This window comes from Pseudopodoces humilis, chromosome 17, assembly GCF_049639895.1.
Source record: "Pseudopodoces humilis isolate 2021_Gansu_Grassland_sample_001 chromosome 17, ASM4963989v1, whole genome shotgun sequence".
Taxonomy (NCBI): domain Eukaryota; kingdom Metazoa; phylum Chordata; class Aves; order Passeriformes; family Paridae; genus Pseudopodoces; species Pseudopodoces humilis.
In genome coordinates, this window is record NC_142216.1 from 6,679,049 (window position 1) to 6,702,088 (window position 23,040).

Consider the following 23,040-nt stretch of genomic DNA (forward strand, 5'->3'; position numbering starts at 1 on the left):
CAAACAGCCCAAGTCACTTGACCACAGTTTCACCCCCAAAATTGGAGATAATTTATTAAACTTTATCACTGACTGAAAAAAGTCACTAATGTCTCTTATAATAAGTTAATGTTCTTAACAGAAAAACCCCAAGCCATGATTACTGCATTTGCTCAGACTTAATACATTTACTTTAACAGTATGGTACTCAATAGGTTCCCCTTCACAGAAGGGAGTTTTCAACCACACCGCAAGCCTCAGAATCTTCCCCACTGCTCACTCAGACAAAATAAACTCCCAAGATGGCAACTTAGCAGTCTGGCATCCTGCTTGTCTCCTCTGCGGGTCACAACAAACATCAAACACCTTCACCACCAGCCATGGCCAAAGGGAGCCGCAGCAATGACAGCACAGCTTTGCACCCACAGCCCCAGGTGTGCTGCACAGGTCTCATCCTGACTCCTCTAAAGGGGCTGACAAAGCAACCAGGGCAGCAGGAGACTCCTCCAACTCCCAGAGCGCTGTGAGAACATGGGCAGGGCAGGTGTGACGCCTGACAAAGTGATGAGATTGCACACGTGGGTGGCAGCTCTCCCAGCACATCCATGAGGGTGGTTTACAGAACCCTGCTCGCTCTGGTGACACTGAATTCATCATTCCTCCTTGATCCCACAGAGAGTGTTTGGGTGTCCCACCCATCTCCACAGCACTTAAACCATCCTCCAACCCCTCAGCTGCCCTGGGACTCAGTTCTTACCCTACCATACAGAACACATTCCTCTCACTGTACCTTTTGGCTTCTAAGTTATTAGTGCTCATGTGAAAGGGACAAACAATTCTAGAAACTCCCTGCAGCCAAAGTACCCACAATCCTGGACCAGGAGTGCAGCCTTCAGGGAGGCTCCCCAGATACAGCATGTTAAAGCAGCACAGCTCCTCCTCCTCAAGACTCCTTGCAGCCAATGCCTATGAGAGCTCTGCAAGATTACCAAGCAAAGAGTCAGTATCCTAAATTCACCTATTCAGAATGTTTGAGGGAAATTGTTGTAGCCATCTACCTTTTATGCTGGTCCCACACCCCCAGCCCTGCCACCAATAAGCATAAAGAAGTCAGCAAGCAAGATTCAGAATTAAAAAAACCTGTGTGTGTTTGACCACGCACACTCCCTGCTATCAATAACTCCTGTCTCCTCTCCAGCTGCAGGGAGTGCAACATCCCACAGCCCAGAACAGCAGGTCCATCACATGCCTTGAAGGCAGCTGCAGCCTTCTGCAAAGGGGTGACAGACCCATGCTCGCAGCAGCTATCACGATGCTATGGAAGCACAGAGCTCTTTGGTCAGTAACAGCAAAGCCACCAGCATCACATCTCCAACCTGTAAAAATAAACTCTCAAGCCAGACAGCTACAAAAGCTGGCTCAGCCCACCCATCCACACAACCAGAGAGAGAAACCAACAGGCTGTTTTGTTACTCAGCAACCCCTATCCTCCTCCTGCTTCCCCTCTTCATCCTCTTCCGTTTCTGTTTTGATCTGGGCCACCCCGAGCCGGTAGAGCGCGTCACGGATCACCACCTCCCCCGGCTGGCAGCTCTGCACGATCTCCTGGATCTGCCTGTTGACGATTTCCCTGCTGGTGAGGAAGTCCATGAGGCGGTTGTAGAGGTAATAGTGCGTGGGGTTCTCGAAGGTGATGGGCCTTTGGCGCACGTTGCTGGTTTTGCTGTCGTTGATGGCGGTGATGATGGCTCCGTACGGCTCCAGCTCGCGGCACAGGGAGATGCAGTGGTGCCGAGCCGTGGGATCCCAGGGGCTGCTCTGCTCCGAGCCCGTGTGGACGATTCGGCGTGCCGAGGACTTGGTGATGGGGTGCTGAAGGGAGTGCTCAGCCACCGTCACGTCCACGCTGTAGTGCTGGTCCAGCAGTTCAGGGCAGGACACGTACTGGGGGAGAGACACACGCACACCAGGTAGAACAACAAGTAACTCCCTGCAGCTGAGATGACAAAATTACTGGCTGGCCAAACTCCAACCAACACTACGACCCAGGACAGAGGGAGGGCTAAATGATCCAGGCTTCCCCTACATGCCACAAAGTACAGTCCCTCCTCACTTGTATGCCCTCAGACAATCCCAAGGCACTAGGAACCACCTTCCTCCCCCACTTCTCCAGGAATATCAGCAGTTTGAAAGAATTGAGTTGCTGTATCAAAATAAGTGACATGCAAAGTTCTGATCTGAACTGTTACAATGCACTTCCAGCACAGCTCTTCCTGTTAAGGACAATCAAACACAATCCCCAGGCAACACCTAATACATTCTGCTATGCTTAGAAGTGATGCACTGGCAAAGCTTAAATCAGGAGATATTTATCAGGTCAAATTCACCTCTGGCAGTGTTCAAGACCAGGCTGGATGGGGCTGTGAGCAACCTGGCCTAGTGGAAGGTGACCCTGCCTGTGGCAGGGGGCTGAACTGGATGAGCTTTACAGGTCCTTCCAACCCAACCCATTCTGTGATTGTATGAAATTATCTTGAGCCACAATGCTCAAGGTTACATATGGGGGGAGTGGAGGGGGGGTGTCATTTTAATCTCTCTTGCAACTTTTCCAGCTGGAGTGGCACAGCAGAGAGCAAAGACATAACTAACCGTTGGAGGTTCCATGGGGTCAGAGAAGCAGCCCTGGTTCTTCCCCCACATCTGGGAAGTCAGGTCAGGCCAGCAGAGGTCTGCACATAGTGCCACTGAAGAGGCTGTATCAACAACATATACTGGAGGCCAGTGACGTGAGGATACCAACAAGTCCACGTGATCCCGAGCATTTTCACCTCTTACTATGTACTTTGAGCCACACACAACCTAGGAAAAAAAAAGGATTAACATAAGCAGCAAAGTAAAACTAAAAACTTACAGAAAAATCCTAGTCTTAAAAAAAATCAACTTATTTTACTTCTTTTCAGGTATTCCACATTATACAGTAACCAGACAGCTACTTTCTCTAAAGATACTCTGTTTCCTTCTCATACACATTCACCTTGTCTTGGGGAATTTTCCAAGCCCCAAGGAACATGTTTCATTCCCAAGGCACAGAGAAGCCCATTCCATTGCTTCTATTCAATAAGTAAGTTCCATGCTGTTAAGCAAATAACAGCTAAGGAAGAAAAAAAGTATCATGACTCCAGTCTTCCTTACCTGATGTGGACACACTTTGTAGATTTTCCCTCCTGTGTGATGAGCAGAAGATGGTGTAATGCTTGTCCCATTCTGTACAAACTCACAGAGAGCCAGGAGGGAGTAGCAGAGCTCCTCCTAGAAAAGAGGCCCCAGAGAAAGTGTCTAAATTAACATACTCCTGCAGAGATGGGAAAGGCAATATGCAAGGTTTCCCAAATCCTAATTTGCACTTCATCCAATAACTTCCTAATCCCACACTCAGCACTGTGAGGGTGACAAGCAATTATACAACACTGAGCCAGTGACAAGGTAATTATAGGCTTCCTTTCTTCTAGCCCACAAAGGTTCAATTTATTTCACCATGTGTAAATTATCCTATAACCTGCTGGCACCCATCCCTGCCCTTAGTGCAGTCAGATGAGAAATTAATTGTCAAGGATGGCAAGAGTGGATGAGGGAAAGACAGTGAAGAACAGCTCCTGCAGGCTTGTATGTGGGCAAACAAGCCATTACCTTTGTATGTGATGCCTCCCAGGGGATGCCACACTGTGTCAGAAAGCTCTGCAGCTCTTCCTCACTGTAAGAGTTTATCAGCTCAGGCCTGAAGACTTCTTCCTGAAGGAGCCTCACCAAGGCACTTCCATTGCCTGCAAAGGCAGGAAACAGGTCTCAGCACTCATTGTCAGGAAGAGAACTTACCAAAATAATTTCTTACAAAGACTACAGAAGCAGAGATTGCACAACCCACAGCCAGCATGAGAAAGCTGTGAACAGTCCTACTTGCAAAGCACGTCACAGCCCACACTTGTCTTGAGCCCTTCGCTGCTGAGGTCACCAGACTGAGCCCAGCATAGCAGCAGACTCCATAAGCACTTATCTATCCTGTCATTTGTAACCTTTAAATGATTGATGTGAGGATAACCAAGTGAGGAAGAGCAGAGATAAATGTTACTGTAGCCTTTGGACTGAACAGCTCCAAGCTCAGCCTTCACATCTCCCTGGTTCTTTCTTTGGAGCTCCACTTCCACAAAAGCCCACGTAGCTCTTCTGCAGCCCAACTCTGATGCAGCTGCAGCCCTGTCTGCAAAGCCAACTCACACACTTGTTAAGCTTGCAAAGCCAGTTTTCCTTCTTATACCCAATACCTAAATTCTTAAGGGAACTAGGTGCTAACCAATCTTAGCTCTCAGATCTGAGATTATTCCTCTCACTGTTTCTTGTTCCAGGCAGTCAATATGCAGTGGATGTAATGAATGTTGACAACTCTGATCAGGACTAGCACACCACTCTCCTAGTTTTTTTCTCAGGTTTTGTAAAAACTTATTCATCCTTTATTGAGGTTGTAACACTGAGATACCAAGCACTACATGTAACTTCCACACTCCAAGTATTAGTCTAATATGAAACAAACACTGACTGGCATTCAAGATGCGCATGCATCCCTCTGCAATCAGATTCTATCTCACCTGGGGTGCAATGCTCTCATGTCCCCCATGTCTCAAATGCATCAGAGCCCACCAGTGCATCCAAACTTCACAAGAAAACCCAAGCCTCAAGCAGCAAAGTAGCCTGAGAACAGGTGAAATCACCCCAATGCTCGTGGCTTTTCTCAGCACATGTAACTTTTAAAGTGTCATGCAATCAGCAATTCTTAATGCTAAACATCACCAAGACTGAAGTCACTAACACATCAAGCACTCCCTTAATAAGCACAACCTGAGCCATTACCTGGCACTGGCTGTTCATGCAGGTTCTTGTCCTTCTCTGTATTAATCACCACTGCTCCTCTCATCAGTGGAGGGAAGAAAGGAGCAACAATAGAGGCATCAAACTTTGTGATGGGGATGCTAGAAGGAAAAGCCACCTGCTCAATCACCTCCGTCTCCATTGTGGACCAAAAGTCTTCTACATTCACTTCACTTGATGGCAAGTATTCTGGCCAAGTAAACTACAGAGAGAAAGAAACAGTGGTCAAATACAAATAACCAGAGGTCATTTGACAGTTTTGTGTCAGCCTCACTCATGGCATTGAGGACTATCCAGGAGAGTGCTCCTGAGTAAGATGATTTCAGTCTCCTAAAGCTTCCCACAAACACTTTGCATCGGCTAAGACTCAAAATTTGACATATTTGACATAAAAGCCAGACATACTACATTCCCCTACAAGGGCTTTTTTTCCATCCAAGGATCCTACTGCCCAAGACTGCTGGACAAAAGCTGTGGTCCAGGGACAAAGGATCTTGTTTTTCCTGAACTGTACATCAACACCTCTAAGAGGAAGCACAGGCACTGCTGCTCCAGCCACATCCTCTTGTCAGGCATCAGCAAAAAACCACTCACAAAGATCTCGTGCATTTATTGTGTATCATGAAGACCAGAGTCAGCAAAAAATCATTATGATCTGCTTTGAACATGAACAGGATGTGAGCTGTGGGAAAAACCTACCTCTATATTTTTCAGTGCTAGGACATTTTCTGTATTCCTCTGGGCTATTTCCACCTTGGGGGTTATGCCACAGATTCCACAGATCATATCATTGTAATCCCGGACTGTCAGGCATTCAAAAGCCCAGTAGCCATTGCACAGCAGTTCCTGGAGCTGACCCTGCTCATCAGGGCTCAGGCTTTTGTCTGAAAAAAGAACATGCCACTGTTACAGTTTTCATGTCCTGAAGCCAGTGGAGAGGTAGTAGGGGTCTCCTATGCAGGATAAAACCAAACCTACCCACCAGAGAATTGTTACAAAGTACTGGTCATAGAAGTACTGTTTAGTTAAAAAGTGATTTAATAGAAACACACCACACTAAAATAGGTGAGTTTTTGCCATTTTATAACCTAACAATCATCATCAGGTCACAGTTTGATATGTTATGATAAAAAGAAAGATGGAAAACCCACCAGTTTGCTCCTGAACAGAGTCAAGGATATTGCCAACAGCCACTCTGGGATCCTCTCCAAGTTTAATGTGGTTTCGGATTGCAAACAGAAGATCCAAGCTCACTAACAATTTGTTACCCACATTGAAAAGGCCTGCAGTTAAAACAAGACAGTTATTATCCGTAGGGTTCCAGATCTTCCTCATAAAGAAATATATTCCTTACTGATACACAGCACATTCACAAGAGTACAGCTTAGAGGATAATGGAAACACAAACAGTGCTTCTGCACCTCTGAAATGCAGAGTTCCCTGCTCAAAGATTAGCTCCTTTCACAGACTTGTCTATTGATTAAAAAAGCAACAAGGAACAGCTGCCAATCCATCTCACTAGCCAATGCCATGAAACAGCGCTCTCCAGAGATGTCTGACTGTGATCTCAGGGGTTGCCCTGCAGAACTCAACACTCACACAGAGACCTACACCAGTGAATCAAGGAAAGGTCTTCCTCACCAGAACATGCATGTGTTTTCACTCAAGATATAGATTTACTTGCAGAATAAGCAGAAGCAATTAAAAGATAATTCAAATTTAGTACACTGGGGAAGGGAATAAGCTTTTCTGTGCCTGGACAATGCCCGGATACAATCACAAGGCTTCTAACAGGTTCAGACTGTAGTCATTCTGTATGGTCACATCTTTCCTACCTGTGTAAATGTCAGTGAAGCTATGGAGGGCCAGACACTGCAGATTCAAGCACACTTTGACCTGAGCTGTAACCACCTGTAACCGATTGGCTGTCAGCAGCCAACACTCCTGAGGACCAGCAAGAGAACTGCAACACACAACAAAAAAAACCACTCTGAGTGAAGCAAATGGGTTTTTTAGTCCAGCCCTGCAGTAACTTCAGATATTCCAAATGACATGAGTTTATTACTGTGTAAATCTAAGCCAGCTCACCACATCATATCACACCAGGAAAAGAAAAGTTACATTTTAAAACAGATTTCACAGGCAGAGTCAGGTCACTGCTCACATTCTCTTCAACAGCACTAGAGCATCCCTCCAGCTCCATACACTGGGCATCTACTATTGGAGAGGTGGAGAAAATCTATGGCCCCAGCTGCCACGGGAGAAGGGTCTGTGCCATAGCTGTGGTGATCAGTAACACATTCCACCCAACAGCCTGTCCCTGCACACAGAGATTCAGAAAGGTCTGCTCCTCTACGGTGTAACTGCCAAGGGGGAGGTTCAGACAGGAGAGTGCCAGTGGCTGAAATACTGCTGTCCACCTGAGAAAACAGGAATCAAAGCCAAAGTCACCTCCCTCCCACTGGCAGGGCTTCAATTAGAGCCAGTGCAGGCACATGGGAGAGTCCCAGATGCAGAGCACTGCAGAGCAGCCAAGCACAGACAAAGATTTACAATGCACAGGTTGGTAAGTCCCAAGGTGATGGACAGGGTGTGAGATTGCTCTGTTCTGGGAAAAAAAACATAGAGCATAAAAAGTATCTCTTCTGGAAAGATCTCAATCAGTGCTAGCCTGACCAAAGCAAATATCCATCATTTGTATGAAGAATTTTTTGTGGAAGAAAGAAACACAATGTTAAACTCCCCGACATTTTGCTGTAGGAAAAATTTTAGATCATGTTTTCAGAAACAGGAGGATGCCTGGCAGACTCAGGGAGGAGATATCCTACAAGCCTTCATTCAAATCTAGCTAAGGCAATCTAGCCTATGTACTAAAAGTTTCTGAAAGTCCTTCAGGTTTCTATTTGGATATTTGTTCCAGAAGAGCAATCACTCAAGCACACACTAAGAAATTAAAGGAATGAAAATATCATAAGTAAAAAGATCTACGTAGAAAATATTCAGACTAGGCAGAGAGAGAAAAAGGAAATCTCAACACACATCAGTAAACACAGGATTTTTACAGAGTTTTCCTCTCTCAGCCTCAGAGTATTAGAATGGAAAACAGAGAGGGGATGACTAATGAAAATACTCTGTTTCAATAAGAAAAAAGTTACATCCAGACTTTGCAGTCACTCTTTGATCCTGCTAAACCCTTTCCACACACTTTATTCAGTGTCACTTTCACCAGCTTCACTACCAGGGCTAAAGCAAATATTATTTCAGACAGACTCATAACAAAGAAAATCAGCAAAATGAGTTTGAAAGAGTCAAAATCCAAAGCAGAATCTTACTTCTGTCCCCCTTTGAACAAGGGGCTGTTACAGAGGAGGCACTGCACACACGGAGACTCGTAGTAGTTGGACCAGGAGGTCTGCTCGATGGTCACAGTCTCCTCACTCACATTGGACAGGATGAGCCGGGAGCTGTTGAGCTCATGGATGAGGGTGAAGATCTCTGCCAGCTCCGACTCGTTCTCGGGGATCTGCATCACCTTGCGCAGCAGCTGCAGCGTGGACTGACGCTGGATTTCCTTCTGGGATGGCGTTAGGGGCTCGCTGGTGTTCAGCACATCCGACTGACCTGGACTGACCTCCTAGAAAGCAACATATCCAACTAGGCAAGCATGGGGATGAAATATTAAGCCCAAAGAAGTCATAAAAGCTAGCCAGAAACACAGTAATGTTTGCACTCAGTAAACTTGACTTCTACTCTACTGAGGAATCATTGACTCCTCACAGGAGTTTCAAGCCCAGATTACTTTAACAAAAATACTTTATTACAGCCCAGCCCTTCAGGAATTCCTGCACTGCCAGACCATCACAGATTGGCCATTAAACTGTTAAGTGCAGGGACTGTGGTACATAAGGTGATGATAACCACCAATAGGTATATAATCACTTCAATAACTCTCATCACTTCTTTCACTGTCTTTCTCCACAGGTTATCAGGCACAGGCTCAGGGAGAGCCTGGACAGCTCTCCAGAAACTGGAGGAGCCATGTACTAATAGAGAACTGGGGGCTGTGACATACAGAACACACTAATCAATAACAATTGATCAGCTATGGTCTACCCTTCTCCAACACACATACCATCACAACAAAATGCACAAAACACAGGAGAACCAAACTCCAGGTTGTCCCAGCAGAACAGAGAAAATACAAACAGGCTGACCTGTTTAATCCCTGAAACTCTCCTGTCAGCATTTCAGACTGGTTTTCTGACTAGTCTAGCAATGAGATAAATAATCAGTCAAAAGCCCAGAGACAACAATGAACTATGTGACAGGAAAGTTAAACAGATCTACAACCAGAAAAAAAAGAAAACTAAATGAGGAAGAGACAAGCCACATGCCTCTCAGAATGCAAGCTGAGCTAAGCACACTGCTGTTCCTTACACAGCTGTTTGTATATGAGTTTCACACAGGCCATTTCAGTTTGTTTGTTTTTAAAAAAAAAACAAAATCACTACACAAAGTTACGTTCAAAATAAAAAAAAAAAGGCAAGTGGATGAGTCATTACTACACAGACTAAAATTCTGACTATTTGCTGGAGTAGGCATTTCAGCTAAGAGCAGGAAAGCTCCCTTTTTCATTTATTGTTTTAAAAACATGACAAATCAGTATGAGAAAAGCTAAACTTTGAGACTGTAAGGGCAAAAAAAAACAATCCCAGAATTAATTACATCCACATAGAACAACTGACAACTGAAAACATATTTATGAAAAAAACCTCTACATCCAGAAATAAATTCAGGTTGGAAGTAAAGTTGCTCTACAAACCCTTAAAAACAGGAAGCTCTAATACAAAACATACTAACTTAACTGACACTAGCCCCAAACTGCTCACAAAGCAGAGCATACTTGGGAGTTTCTTGATGAAGTCTGAAGTTCAACAAAGCTGACACAGCAATGCTGTGACTTCAGGGTTGATTTTCCCAGCACGTACTGACACAACAGAAGCATTTTTAAGTTGAGGAGACACCCAGTGGTAGCACTGGGTGTGCTCAGACTCACTCTCAGCCTGAAGCATCACTGCTACAGGAGCTCAACAAACATCATCACAGATATTTTAAACAGGAACCATTCTGCCAGAAAAGTTTATCATAATGAAAAAAAAAAAAAAACCAACCCAAAAAAAAAGCCCAAACCATGTTTCCACAGGGACTTGCAAACTAAACTTCTCTGCCCAGCTCACAACAGACAGGTGATAAAACAAGCCAGCTTGAACCTTACCAGGGATTTTGCTGTTTTCTCAGTCCTGTCTTTGGCAAGGTTGTATCCACAGCTTGGACAGATGCGTGGCTTGTGCCTGTTTGTGTACACATAACTGCAGGAGGGGTTCTTGCATTTCCCTCTGCCACGTGATGTTGCTAATCCCAAATCCTGAGTGACACAAAAGAGATGTTTGCTGACCTTGACTTTTAATAGTTGGATTTCTCGATCTTAAAGGTCTTTTCCAGCCTGAATGACTATGATTCTAAGCCAACAAGATTCTAAAAAATATTACTGTATGTTTTATCTCCACGTTATAGCATCCTGTTTAAACATCAATAGCAAGCCCTGTCACTTTGCACAGAATCTTTTAAGTGGCACTTAAAGATTCTGGGGCCAGTTCTCCAGGCCAAAAGCACATTAAATTCATTCAGAAACCCCTGATCCTCCCTGCTGAACTCAGGGAGGGATGGGAATTATGCACAGGGACATGAGTTAAAATCCATCTTTTAACAAGGCCCCAAACTTAACTGCAAAACAGAGCACAGTCATCCTGGACTAGGTCTAGAAATGACACAAAGTACAGATTATTTCATGCTAAAAATGAGATGTATTTGTGCAAGTCAGTAAAACAGAAGTCCCAGAACATTCTCATCCCAGCGAGGACACTCCCTGTGGCAGAAGTCACACTATTTGAAAAATCCTCACCAAAGTTACGGTGCAACTGTACTTGTAGGAAGGGAATATGTCTGGTTTGACCTCCACAACTTTAACCTGAGATGCCCTGTTTGTCACAGAACTGTGGAGCTAGAAATTGAAAACAGAAAAAACAATACCCATCAGACACCTACTACTAAATACATACATGCATCAATAATCAGTATCTATTAGCATTCCTGCCCCCAAGAGATTAATGTTCACTTAATAGCTATAATACCATAAGACACTATTTTGCATGCAAAGGCATTGCAATTCACAGATTCATTTCAGCACCTTGGCATACTCAGTCATATTTTATAGGTGAAAAGCTCAGTATTCAATATTGCATGCCAGATTATCAAAGCACAGCAGATCCTCAAAACAGTAGCTCAGAGTAGCTCTGAGATTCCCAAAGTAAGCAACAGATGGATTGTCCAACAGCATCTCTCAGCTCAGTTCCCACACTCAGCCACCAGGCAGTCATTCTACCCGGCCACACAGTAAAAGCAGCCAGTCCCAGATCTCATCATCATAAGACTACTGTATTTTTTGTTCTATTTCTCACTCAGGTCATATCTCTCACCTGAGAGAAAAAAACAAACAAACCAAACAAAAACCACAAACAAAACCCTCCCCCCAAAAACTCAGGAAAATAATTTGCATTTGAAGAACAACCTTTTGTTCCTCAGCAGTTGGTGGCTGCAGAACTGACTGGCCCAACTGTTTCAGTGTACTGGGCTTCAAGCCTGACGTTCTCACAGGGGAATGCTTGTCTAGAAGGAGGAAAGAGATGCACCAGGTTAAATGTGAGAAAACAGGTTCTGTTTCCTTCTGGCATCTTTGGTAAATGCCACTACAGTCACGTGAGATCTCTCCTATAAGCCTGAAATAACCCAAGAAGGTGTTTCATGGCCCATTTACTGCACTCAGGCAGAGACAAAGGGTTTTTTTCCTAGCATTGGTAACCACCTCCCTTGAAACCTATATTATTGGCAGACACCACTTCAGCATGGTGAGGAAAGACAACAGCTCCCAAAGCACACAGAAAATGCTGCTTTTACCAGTACTTGTAAAGGCCTGTCTGCTGCTCGGCTGCTCCGTGCTGGCTTCTCTCCCCATGCTGGCTGGAGCAGGCAGAATGGCTCGCATGGGTCTGGCTGCAGCCAGCAAGGAGGGCTTGGGTCTTGGTTTACTCTTTACTTCTTGTCCCTTGTGTGTAGCAGCTGTTGCATCAGTTCTGAAAAACAACAGCTACAAGTGGAAAAATATTCCATCGATTTCCCCTCAGCTTCAGTTTTCCTTTTTTTCCCTGAATTGTGCTTTGTTAGCACACTAATCACAGCTATTACAATAGAAAGAGACAGTGCTAAAGACTGCATCTGCCCTGTGACTACAATATGTCACTTGAAAAAAAATATTAGCTCTGATGGACAAAGACTCAAAGGAACAATCCTGAACTGGCACAAAACAGACAGCAAACACAATAAGTCTTAGAGGAAGTACTGCCAACAGCCTTCAACTTCTTGGACTAGTCTCATGAGCACACAATAGATATCATATGCTCCCATAACACATGGAAAACTGACTCACCCCACCACTGGCTTTTTCACAGAGGCATTTGGACTCAACACCTCAGAAGACGTCGACATCCCCAGCCCTACACTTCCTTTCTCTGCCTGCTCCAAAGAAGCGTCTGCTTGCCGCTGGCTCTCTTGGCCCAGCACCACTCCAACAGCACTCTTCCTGTCTTCAGCAAGCACATTATTTGGGAGAAAGTGGCGCTCAGAGATGATCACTTCCTCCCACTCCATCTCAGGCATCTGCCCTCCGACAGGCACAGCATTCAGCAGCTGGCTGACAGCTTCGGAGCTCTCCAAGGCAGACTTGGAGGAACTCTCGCTAACGGCCGTGGGTTCTGTGAGGGCTGACTGCTGACCTCTTTTAGCTGCTGGAGTTTTAAGAGAGGTGCCTGAATTTGGCTCAGATTTGCTTTTTGGTTGCTTTTCCTGGAAACAAGGAGAGAGTCACATTTCAGAGCTTTCACAGATAAGCAAGTCCCCTGCACATATGCCATGTTTCCTGTGACCTATTTAATGCTGGATCAAAACAGCAAAATCCTAAGTGTTTAAGCAGTGAGTTGTATGGGAGCAGACAGCATCCCCTACAACAGCAAAGGTCCTACTAACATTGTATCTGGCTTCTTGGCCCTTCATGTATTATTTTTAGACACTGTTCACTTCAAAGAAACAATCTTTCTTAAACTCCCTTAAATATCACCATTAGCATCAAAGCCACAAAGTCACCCGCTACCCTCTGTAGCAAGGGCTCATCTCCTATGCTTCTCTTTCATGGCTTCAGCTCTCTGATGCTGTCTGTTCTTCCACATTATTTGAGCAATCAAAGGGAGTCAAGACAGAGAATTTGCATCTTTTGGATACATACTTTCAGAGAAGCAAGCATGTGAGCCAACCAGAAAACAGGATTACTTATGAAGATTTTTTTGACTTTAAGAAAAATGTTACTTCCAAGACTAAGGCTACAGAAATCATTCTACTGGCGTCAACAAAGGTACAATGAACACTGAATTGGAATATGGAAAAACATATCAGAAATGGAATCCAGCAGATCAGAGTAAGTCTGAAAGACAGAAAGGAAAACTCCTAAAACCTTTCAGAGTTCTAGGGTAGGACTGAACAGCAACAGACATGCCATGTTCAGGCAGAATCCAGAAATACTTTTTTCATTCAGCCATCTCTCTACCTCAGCAAGTTTACCAAACAAAAGCAAAGATGTCACCATCACTATTTGTACCCTACCACACAGGAAGCGCAGCCTTCAGCTCAGACACCACAGCGTTTGCAAGCTGCCTGAAAGAGTTCTCATCCCTGAATGTTTCATGGATCCAGACTCAAAACAAAGAAGGTTCAGAACAAACCCACACAAAGCCACCAAATGTCAATGCCAATTTTTACACTGAGATCATTTAAATTGTGCCTGAGGAGTCTTTCTTCAGACAGAAATGCACATCTGTTCAGAGCTGACTAATTAACAGGATAGTGCCAAGGTTTAAGGATCAAGTGTGTTTTTCTGTACACAGCTAGTAGAGATGCAAGTAACTTAAGCAGGGTAGGCATCATGTGGAGAAAGACTTTTCCATTCAGACAAGCTTCACAACTCTACCAACACCTAGAAACTTCCTTCCAGTCACAGGTCAGACACATGATCAGACACACGGCCATTAGACAACAATACCCAACAGCACTTCAGTTTCCACTAGATCGACTTTAGTAACAAGCTCCTAAAGGATAATATACCTGCTATAGTTGAGTTGTTCCTCCTCTCTGTTAAAAAAAAAATAACTTGGAATGTTGAAAGACCACAGAAAATTAAATTTGTAGAAGAACTTCAAATGTTGATATTAATTACCACAAAACTTCCCAAGCTTGGGGCTGTAGCAGGAAGAACAGGCAATATCTTCCAGTCACAGGAACTGTGCAGGCAGAGGGCCAGAAGAATGTGTAGTGTCTCAATGAGAGAGTTAGCAAATGCAGCCCCATCTATTCTAACAGATACGAGCAGCATCTTTACCCAAGGTGTGGTGATTTCAAGTCTCACCTTGGTAAAGTGTCCTCTGCAATAGTGACTTGCTCCAGCACATGCACTGGAAAACAAATGCTGGGATCCTTTCTGGTGTATCTGACCTCCTGCGATAGATCTATAGCTCTAGAAATACCACAGGCATTCACAAAACCAGCACTTTTTGTCTCAAAGTCAAGAAAGGAATGACAAATTTACCTTTGGGATCCATTTCCCTCCCAGGAAGTTCCCGCAGGTTGGGCATTTTGGTGGCTTATGCCTGGTGACGTAAGTGAAGGAACAGCCAGGATTGGTGCAATTTCCATGTCCCCTGCGAGTATAGGTGGTTGTCTGAAACAAAATTGTCAAGAATTTGTCTACAGACCTGAAAAACACAAAGCTGTGCTGATCACTTCCTTTTTCCTCATAAGCCCTTTACAAATGTTATTTGGCAAATCCCCAGCATTCCACTATTATTCATTTTACTGAACACCACACAGCTGGGTCAGGGTGAGTCAGCACCAGAACTACTGCAAGTCTAAATGCTTAGTCTACATAACAGCCTCTGGTATTACCAGCATTTAGATCAACCTGCAGAGCAGAGATGAGCAATGCACATAACCTCCTGGAGAAGCTAATCTTGCACTTACAGTGAGGTAACAGTTCTTTTTGAACATGAAAAATTCATAGTAAGATGGCATTAAAATGCTTCTAACAGCAATCCACAGTAAGACAAAATGTGATTAACATTCATGACAAAGCAGCAAAAAAGACTTGAAGAGAAGCACTCATGATGCAAAGGCAGTTTTGTCAGTAATTTGTTGCTGTATGGGACGGTCAAGTGTTCCCAGGTCCTTCACTGTAACTTGCTATGAACTACTGAAACATGAGCAGCATCACCAGGCACTATTTATACAAACAACTAGAGCAGAACCTGTCATCTTTGCCAGGACAACTGCATCAACACATCTGAGTTTCTGTCAGCAGAGCACTTCCCAATATCCTGCTCTCAACACTCCCGAGGGAGCTGTTGTACTGTAACTCCCTAACTGGGTACAGATTTTTTTTCTAGAAATGCAAATGCTGCTGTCAAAAAATGAGTCAATTTAAACCAGATCCTTCTCAGGAACAAAAACCTGAGGTATCTCATTCTCCCTGAGACAACTGGAAGAGCATCACACCATGCACCACTATAAATATCTGCAGTGTTCCACCAGCTGGAAGCACAGAGAACCTGGAAAATAGGATTTGATGCCACTTTATATAACAGAAGGAGCTGCAGTACTGACTGTACAATGAACTCCCAAAATGGATGCAAAAACACAGGTGGCTGGAGTGGTTAGATTAGCGATTCTTCCTCATGCAACAGGCCACACAGCCTTTCATACGGCTTCTCAAAACTGCAGGTCATTGCACCCTTCCTGCCACCTGGCCAAAACAAGAGCTTTTTTGCAGTTTCCTGTAATAAGAGCAGATCCTTGCCCTTAAAGGGATGGACACTGACTTTTTATGAAGATAAATATGCATCCAAGTAGTGGATGTAGATGGCTATACAGAAACTGCTGTTGGCCAGATGTGTTGTGACAGCTTTATCTACTCCATCTGTTTCCAAGAATTCCCTGAGGAAGAAGGCAGAAGAAATGGGCCCTGTAAGATACTGTAGGAAGTCAGAGACACTCTTAGCCTATGCAAGACATAACACAAGGGACAAGAAATACATCAACTGATACAGTGACTCCAAATTGGATTATCTTTAAAAACTGAACCATGAGCAAATCCCTCCCACTCTAACATCTTTAAGACAAATCTATAAAAATACATTGAAACCTTAACATACCATACAAGACTCTGAATTTCTTACCAATTTAATTGATGCTGGGTTCTCCAAAACAGAATGAGCTGGCAAAGGTAACATGATAAACTGTGTTGCAGGAGTGGAAGAGCTACTCTCTTCAGTATCCTAAAATGAAGCCAAAGGGAAAATACATGCAGAAAACAAAAGAGAAAACCATATCCCTCCCTCTCATAAACATTAATGTGTCTTAAGGACTGATGAGACCAGAATACAGAACAGAGCAGCAACTGTTTTAATAGCAACAGCCTTACCAGATGTACTCTGGAAATTACTGAACTCCTCACACTTTGAAACAGAAAACAGAGTGTGAAAACTCTTCACACTTAGGTTTTCTACGACTGAGCCCTAACACCTCAGCTAAAAAGGACTCCCTTCTCTGCAAAGAGGACTTCCTACCTCTCTGCAAGCAGGACAACAGCTATCAGGAGCAGAGCAGTGGCATTTTTTTCTCACTAAAATCTTGCAGTGCAACTGCAGAACCCAATTACTGGCACTGCAATACCCCAAATATTGTTATAACAATTAAAAGAACTCAGTTGTGTTAAGACACAATTCATAGCAGCAGATGGCTGAGTCAATCTGCAAGCAGAGACAACTTAGTCACAGTGTTACTTTTGTATCATTGATTATAAAAGTCTCCATTTCTGTCAGCATTCAGATTCAGCAAGTTGGGCAATCAGAGGATTTCCTGCACCCACTGAGGATTTCAAGTAAAATGGGGGAAACAACACTCAGATGTTTCAGGTGACATCTTGCAGGAGTTTGAGTGCCAGTGGAAAAACTTACCCTTCCAGTCACCACGGCCACCACAGACACCCCATTGGGCACCTGGGGACGGGCCACAGCGATGCTCCCATTGGAGATGTCTGTGGAGCTGCTCACCATCGTCTCCTCAATCACCACTCGGGCTGTGTGGTACGGCTGTCCTTCTATTTCCAAAGAAGTCTCATCCAAGAGGATATCTCCAGCCACTTTCTCTGTCACAGGCCCAACATAATGAGAAAGAACCTCTGAGGCAACCACTTCTTCCGCAGCCTTGGGCTGGGCAAAGGCTGCCGTGTCCTCTGGCAGCCCATCGATGGCAATGCGCTGCTCTGAGACGCCGGCCTGGCCCGAGTCCATGGAAAGGATGCTCTGCATGGTGTCACGGGACACGCCGGTGTCGCTCCTGGGAGCCACCAAGCCTTCGGATGCTGCCGGGCTCTGTGTCACACACAGCTCCAGAGACTGCCTGCTCCTGTCTTCTTGAAGAGTGGTTTTGGGAATAATTATATAATCGGAGCGAGGAAGAATCTTACGAAAGCCTGGAATGTCAGGGACGACTGCAGTTCGAGTGGATGCCTTGGAGTTCTACAGGCAAAAGCAGAGGATGGAATAAATGATTATGAGAAAAGGAAGAGATTCAGTTCTCAATCCTGCTATTTTAGTGCCTAAGATTCAAATGGTTTCCTGAAGTAGTTTGCTGGGAATTTCTCCACATGACAGAACCTGCAGAAACCCTCTCAGTCCAGGTTTTATCACCCACTTTACCAACACTCACTCAGATGAAAGGACACAAAAATAACTGCTGTGAGCAGGTACCAGACATATCCATCTTGGATTACAAAACATCCTCCTTCAGCTGAACAGAAGGCAAAGACAAAAGGCAGTGGCCTCACACTGCTTCTTTAAAGGCTGCCCTGAGCAAGGATACAAACTGGAATTTGCAGTTAAATAACTCTCCCACAGAGTTTTATGTAAGCAGGCCTCTCTCTTCAGCAGCCAAAGAACCTCCATAAAGACAACTTACCGGGTCCAGTCCCTCTTTCTCTAGCTTGGCTTTCTCCAAGTAGTAGCTCTTTTCAGCCACACTAAGCAACCTCCAGCTCTCACTGATCTTTTTGTTGATTTCAGATTGAGGGAGGTGTGGAAGCTCTTGCTGTACTTTCAAATAAATATCATAATAATAGAGAAGGTAAGCAGATCTGAAACAACCAGAAATTGAAACATTAAAGTTATTCTACATAAATTCCTTGGGGAAAAAATAAATCCACATGGTTTAGGTTTGTCTCAAGGTCATGTGACAAGCAAGTTACATTTAATTTTATCTATAAATGCATTTTTTAACCAAATGAAAACTCTCTCTCTGAGGAGAACCTCTGAAATAAAAAAGAGAACCTCTGAGGAACAGCCTAAGGCAAATTATTCTGGGGCAAACAAACTTTAAACTGAGCAACAGTGGCACCTGTGAAGAATGTCTGAGCAGGCCCAAAGTATCAAGCTGATGTTTCATATATGATGTTTTACACTATGAAGTGTTCCAAGTACACTGCAAAGTCCACTCATGTCAGAAACAAGGAAAACTGCTCCCACACCCTACAGAGGAACTAAATGAAGACAGAAAGAACTTACCGAGGCTTCTTGGCTTTTTCTCCGTGATCACCAGCACTTTTATGTTTCTTCTTCTTCTTCTTGCATGGCACTGGTGACGCATAAGTGTAAGTGCTCTCTATCTCCTCCATCACCACGGTTACCTCAGTGCCATCATAGGGAGCCTCCATGGCTAAAACAAATATTCTGGGTTATGCTCTTGCCAAGTCATACAGTGTTTCTGCCAACAAACAGCACTTTTAATCACTTAAGTTTCAGTAAACTGACAGCACTGTTGGCATCTAAGTTTGACCCTAATTAAATCAATATGTTCTCTATTTATTTACTTTTAGAAGGAAACTTCTGCTTCTATAACCCAAATAGCCTCAGTTCAGTGCAGATACACCACATGTGCATTTCCAGAGCTGCAGTTCCACGGGGAGCTCTCAGGTAAGTTTGGTGAGCCAGAGGGAGCAGTACACTCAGACATTGTCTGGCTACAAGGTGTCCTTACAGCCACGCTACAAAAGCGAGGCCAGAAGCTGAACAAGCAAGAAGCTTCACAATTCCCTTACCCACAGCCAGCTCTCCGCGGCTTCTCGCTCGACAGCGATGACGGAAGGCTCCAGCCCCCGGGCTGAGGGGTGGGAGGACACAGGGAAAAAAGGCAGCACCACCTAGGGCAGGTACAGTGCCGGCACGGCCCGCAGCTCGGCCCCGCGCAGCCGCTGAGCCCGGGCGAGCCTCAGCCCGTTACTCCGAGCCCCGTCTCCTCCACACCGCCCGAGGCCAAGCGGAGCGGCGAGGCTCCCTCCGGTCCTGCTAAATGTTACCCTGGCCCCCTCCCAGGTATCCCCACTCACCGGACAGCTCCGCGGCCGGGAGGGCGGACAGGCGACGAGCTGTGGTCACGTCCCCGCAGGGGCGCGGCGGCGTGGAGGAGGCAGCGCCGGGGCCTCGGGCTGGCCGCGCAGCGGGGAGCGTGCGTGCGGGTGGTGCGGAGCGGGCGGGCTGTGCGGAGCGGGCCGCCCCGGCATGCTGGGCCGGCTGCGGGCCGGGCCCGGGCGGAGCGGGGCTGCACCGGCGCCTCCGCGCCGGGGCCGCCGCCGGAAGTGACCGCGGAGAAGGCGTCCGGGGCACGGCGGGGCGGGACGGCGGCCGGGAGGGGTCACTCCTCCTCCTGCGCTTGCGCGGCGAAGCGAGGGCGCGCGCGTGCCCCGTTCCCGCCGTTTCTCGTGAGGGCGGTGCGCGACGGCGGGGTAGGGCAGGAGCAGCGCGGCGCAATTAGTGCTTAATTAGCGCTTAGTTAGCAAAGGGCTCGGGCTGCGGCAGTGGGTGTGCTTTCTGCGGGAACAGCAGCGAGCTCTCGGGTTCGTCAGTGTGTGTGCTGTCTTCACGCGTTTCTCCCTCCTGTGCTCCTCGGAGCAGCGGTCCGGGCCTGGCCCTTCCCCGGTGGAGCACAGCACTGCCGGGGCAGAGCGCTGCTCCAGGCTCCGGTGATGTCGTCCCAGCAATCACACAATCAATTAGGTTGGAATAGACCTCTGAGATCATCGAGTCCAGCCTATAACCCAACACCAACGTGTCAAACAGACCACGCATGCCATGTCCAGTCTTAAACGCCTCTCTGGACGGTGACTGCATCCCCTTGAGCGGCCCATTCCAATGTCTATTCACCTTTTTTGTGAAAAAAAATTGTTCAACATGGATTACTAGGGGAATGTGAGTCAGAATATAGTACTCCTACCAGTAAAGAAGCCACATATTAGTGAATACAGTCCAGTACAAGATCTCAGAGCTATTAATAAGATAGTTTTCCAGGGAAATCAAAAGCAGTAGAACCAGTAAGAATACAGCTGAAACCTGACTGGTAAGGCAGAAACAATATACTTAAAAGCTAGAAAAGGGTTAGAAGAAATTTGTGAAGAAATTCCTTTTTTTCAACCTAAACCTCCCCTGAAGCAGCTTAAGTCCTCCTGTCATGTTGCTGGTTATGTCACTGTAATACATATATATCTATTAAGTAAATTAGAAAAGTTAATCAAAACAATTAATTGGGAACGTTATATCATTTCCAACAGTTACCTGGGAACAGAGGCTGACTCCCACCTGGCTACACCCTCCTGTCAGGGACTTGCAGAGGTAAGGTTACCCCCAAGCCTCCTTTTCCCTGGACTAAACACACCCAGCTCCCCCAGTTGCTGCTAACAGGACTTGTCCTCCAGCCCCTTCCTCAGCTCTGCTCCCTTCTCTGGAAATGCTCCAGCCCCTCAATGTCCTTCCTGAACGGAGGGGCCCAGAGTCAGACCAGCTTCCCAGTCCAGTGATGAGGCAGGTGGAGGCAAGCAGCAATGCAGCTGGAAATCCAGGGAAGCTCAGTGCTGGGTGTAAGGGCCAGCTCTGTGTCACCACTGTGTCATGAGAGTTCCCAGAGATCTCCCTGTTGGGAGACAGGGAGTCACCCCAGGTACTGCAGCCACCCCAAGTATTCTCAGGACCTTTGGATCCCAGCATTTCTTTATCAGCATTTCTCTCTGAGTTTTGAAGGCTAAAAGTTTCCATACACAACAAAGTAATTATTTTCTCAGTTTTCATGAAAGTTAAAACTTAGTGCTTTGCTCCTCAGGTAACAAACAGACCCTCTAGGACTCTCTACCCACAGCTCTCTTCCTTTGAACCTTTTGGGAAGCAGGATATTGTGCAGCTATCACTTGAACATGTTTTTCAAATTACACATTTTCGATTCTTTCTGTATTCATGTCTATTTCTGCAATTTACATCATGACTTCTAACTTTAGATGAATGTAAACCACATCTATCTCGTGCCTCCTCTGATTGTGGAGGAACAGAAAAAAGCCTCTCGCCAAGCCAGTCGTTAATAAACCCCACAAAGCAGTGATACGACAGCCAGTATTCAATCTGCAAATGGTTATTTATTCTCCTGAAGTCCTGCAGCCATTTCTGTGCTCTGTTAGTGTTTATTTGTGATAATTGGAGGCAAGCTGTTTCTTCTGCATCAAACACTCCACCCAACCCCTCTACTTTTCCAGAACTCCATACTTTTATTCAGATCAACACACGACCACTAGAATTTTATTGGAATTATTACCTAGCCAAATATTTGGAACAAAATGGCTGGTTGACTTTACAGGACTAATGTACAACTGAAAATAGTAATTTAAGAGAAAGCCACTTGAAGGAAAGCAGATGTGTTTCTCTTGTTGTTCACGGAGGAGTTCTGACAACGTGCATACTGTCAATGGCATTAGAAACTCAAATTCTTTCCTAAATTGGGCATTTTGACTCTTCCATGGACATTTACATGACTTTATCTCAGAAAAAAAAATTACATTAAAAACATGTAAATTATTTTAACTACACTGTGATAACACTTTGAGGAGCAGGGGAAGCATCTGTTTTGGGGTGTATTATGAGCCCGAGAGGGGCTACAAAGGAGCCCCCACTGTGTCAGGAGGGGAAAGGCTCTCTCCCCAGGACACTTCATGCATCATTACCTCGGGAAATGAAAGGTATTGATGGAGATTATACAGGAATCTCCCTCTTCATTTTCCTGACAAATTACAAGGGCTTCTTTGAAGGAGTTCTAAAGACAGGCAGGCACACAGAACTGCAGCAGGTACCAGCCTTTACTTCTGAAGAGTTGACTTCAGAGTCTGCTTAAATAGACTAGAAATCGTAACAGATTATTCAGCTACTCAGTAACAGTTCGTCCAGCTCCAGCTCCCCCACCCGCAAGCTTTCCAAGGCTCCACCCCTGCTCCAGGTCAGTCACCACAATGTTGTCCTGAGTGCTGTGGGGCAGAGGCGTCGTCTCAGAGTTTTATTTGACATCATCTCTGTGTCAGCCCTCAAACAGCACTAGTTTCCAGGAGGCTTTCATGACCCCATCCCCTGAAACAAAAGCCAAATGAGATTGAGATGGCGTGGCAGCAAGGAGAAAAACACTGCCAAGGGCTTTGGAGGATCATGTTCCCCGTGGAGGTGGAGAGCTTAAACCGCCATGAGACCTGCTGTGGTACAGTGTGGTAGGGGATTTAGGAGTAGCCAGGTGGAGCTGCTGTCAGCTGTAGTCACCAGGACAGCTTCCATGAGTCCTTCTAAGCTGCTTTAAACCTCCCTGAGATTTACTCTGACACTGTACCAATGACTGTGGGGACTTCCTTTCCTTTGAGAGTAAACCCACATTGAACCTGTCCCTCTTTCTATGCACACATCTGCCCACAGTTCCCGTGTCATCATGCCATCCATGGGCTTTGTGATGACAGCAACTGCACGGTGTGACAGCAGCAGCCAAAGAACTGGAGACACAGAAGGAGAATCTGTCTGACTGTTGAAGGGTAAAGGAGCCCCTTTTCCTCAGAAGTGTTGAAATAAAGATGTTACTATT

The 23,040-nt window shown here is 45.5% G+C and overlaps 1 protein-coding gene and 1 long non-coding RNA gene across 3 annotated transcripts; one reads left to right on the forward strand and one right to left on the reverse strand.

Annotated features, from left to right (window-relative positions):
- Positions 1-13: 13 nt before the first annotated feature.
- On the reverse strand, positions 14-19,649 carry HMGXB3 (HMG-box containing 3). 2 transcript variants are annotated; one of them, XM_005523568.3, is made up of 20 exons: positions 19,496-19,649; positions 18,675-18,825; positions 18,073-18,247; positions 17,070-17,633; positions 16,290-16,388; positions 14,648-14,779; positions 12,443-12,858; positions 11,914-12,089; positions 11,528-11,625; positions 10,862-10,960; positions 10,175-10,324; positions 8,232-8,533; positions 6,735-6,862; positions 6,051-6,182; positions 5,599-5,783; positions 4,882-5,101; positions 3,667-3,800; positions 3,172-3,288; positions 2,629-2,838; positions 14-1,923 (listed from the first exon to the last, which is right to left on the reverse strand). In XM_005523568.3, exons 2-20 carry the CDS (start codon positions 18,821-18,823, stop codon positions 1,453-1,455), a joined length of 3,957 nt encoding a protein of 1,318 aa, XP_005523625.2. In that variant the 5' UTR covers positions 18,824-18,825; positions 19,496-19,649; the 3' UTR covers positions 14-1,452. The 2 variants fall into 2 exon arrangements, with proteins under 2 accessions (XP_005523625.2, XP_014108623.2); XM_014253148.2 differs by having other exon boundaries at positions 8,232-8,530; positions 19,496-19,625.
- On the forward strand, positions 19,022-22,999 carry LOC106628224 (uncharacterized). The gene is made up of 3 exons (XR_001331515.2): positions 19,022-19,082; positions 20,714-20,774; positions 22,878-22,999. It is a non-coding gene; the product is annotated as an uncharacterized LOC106628224 (long non-coding RNA).
- Positions 23,000-23,040: the final 41 nt, after the last annotated feature.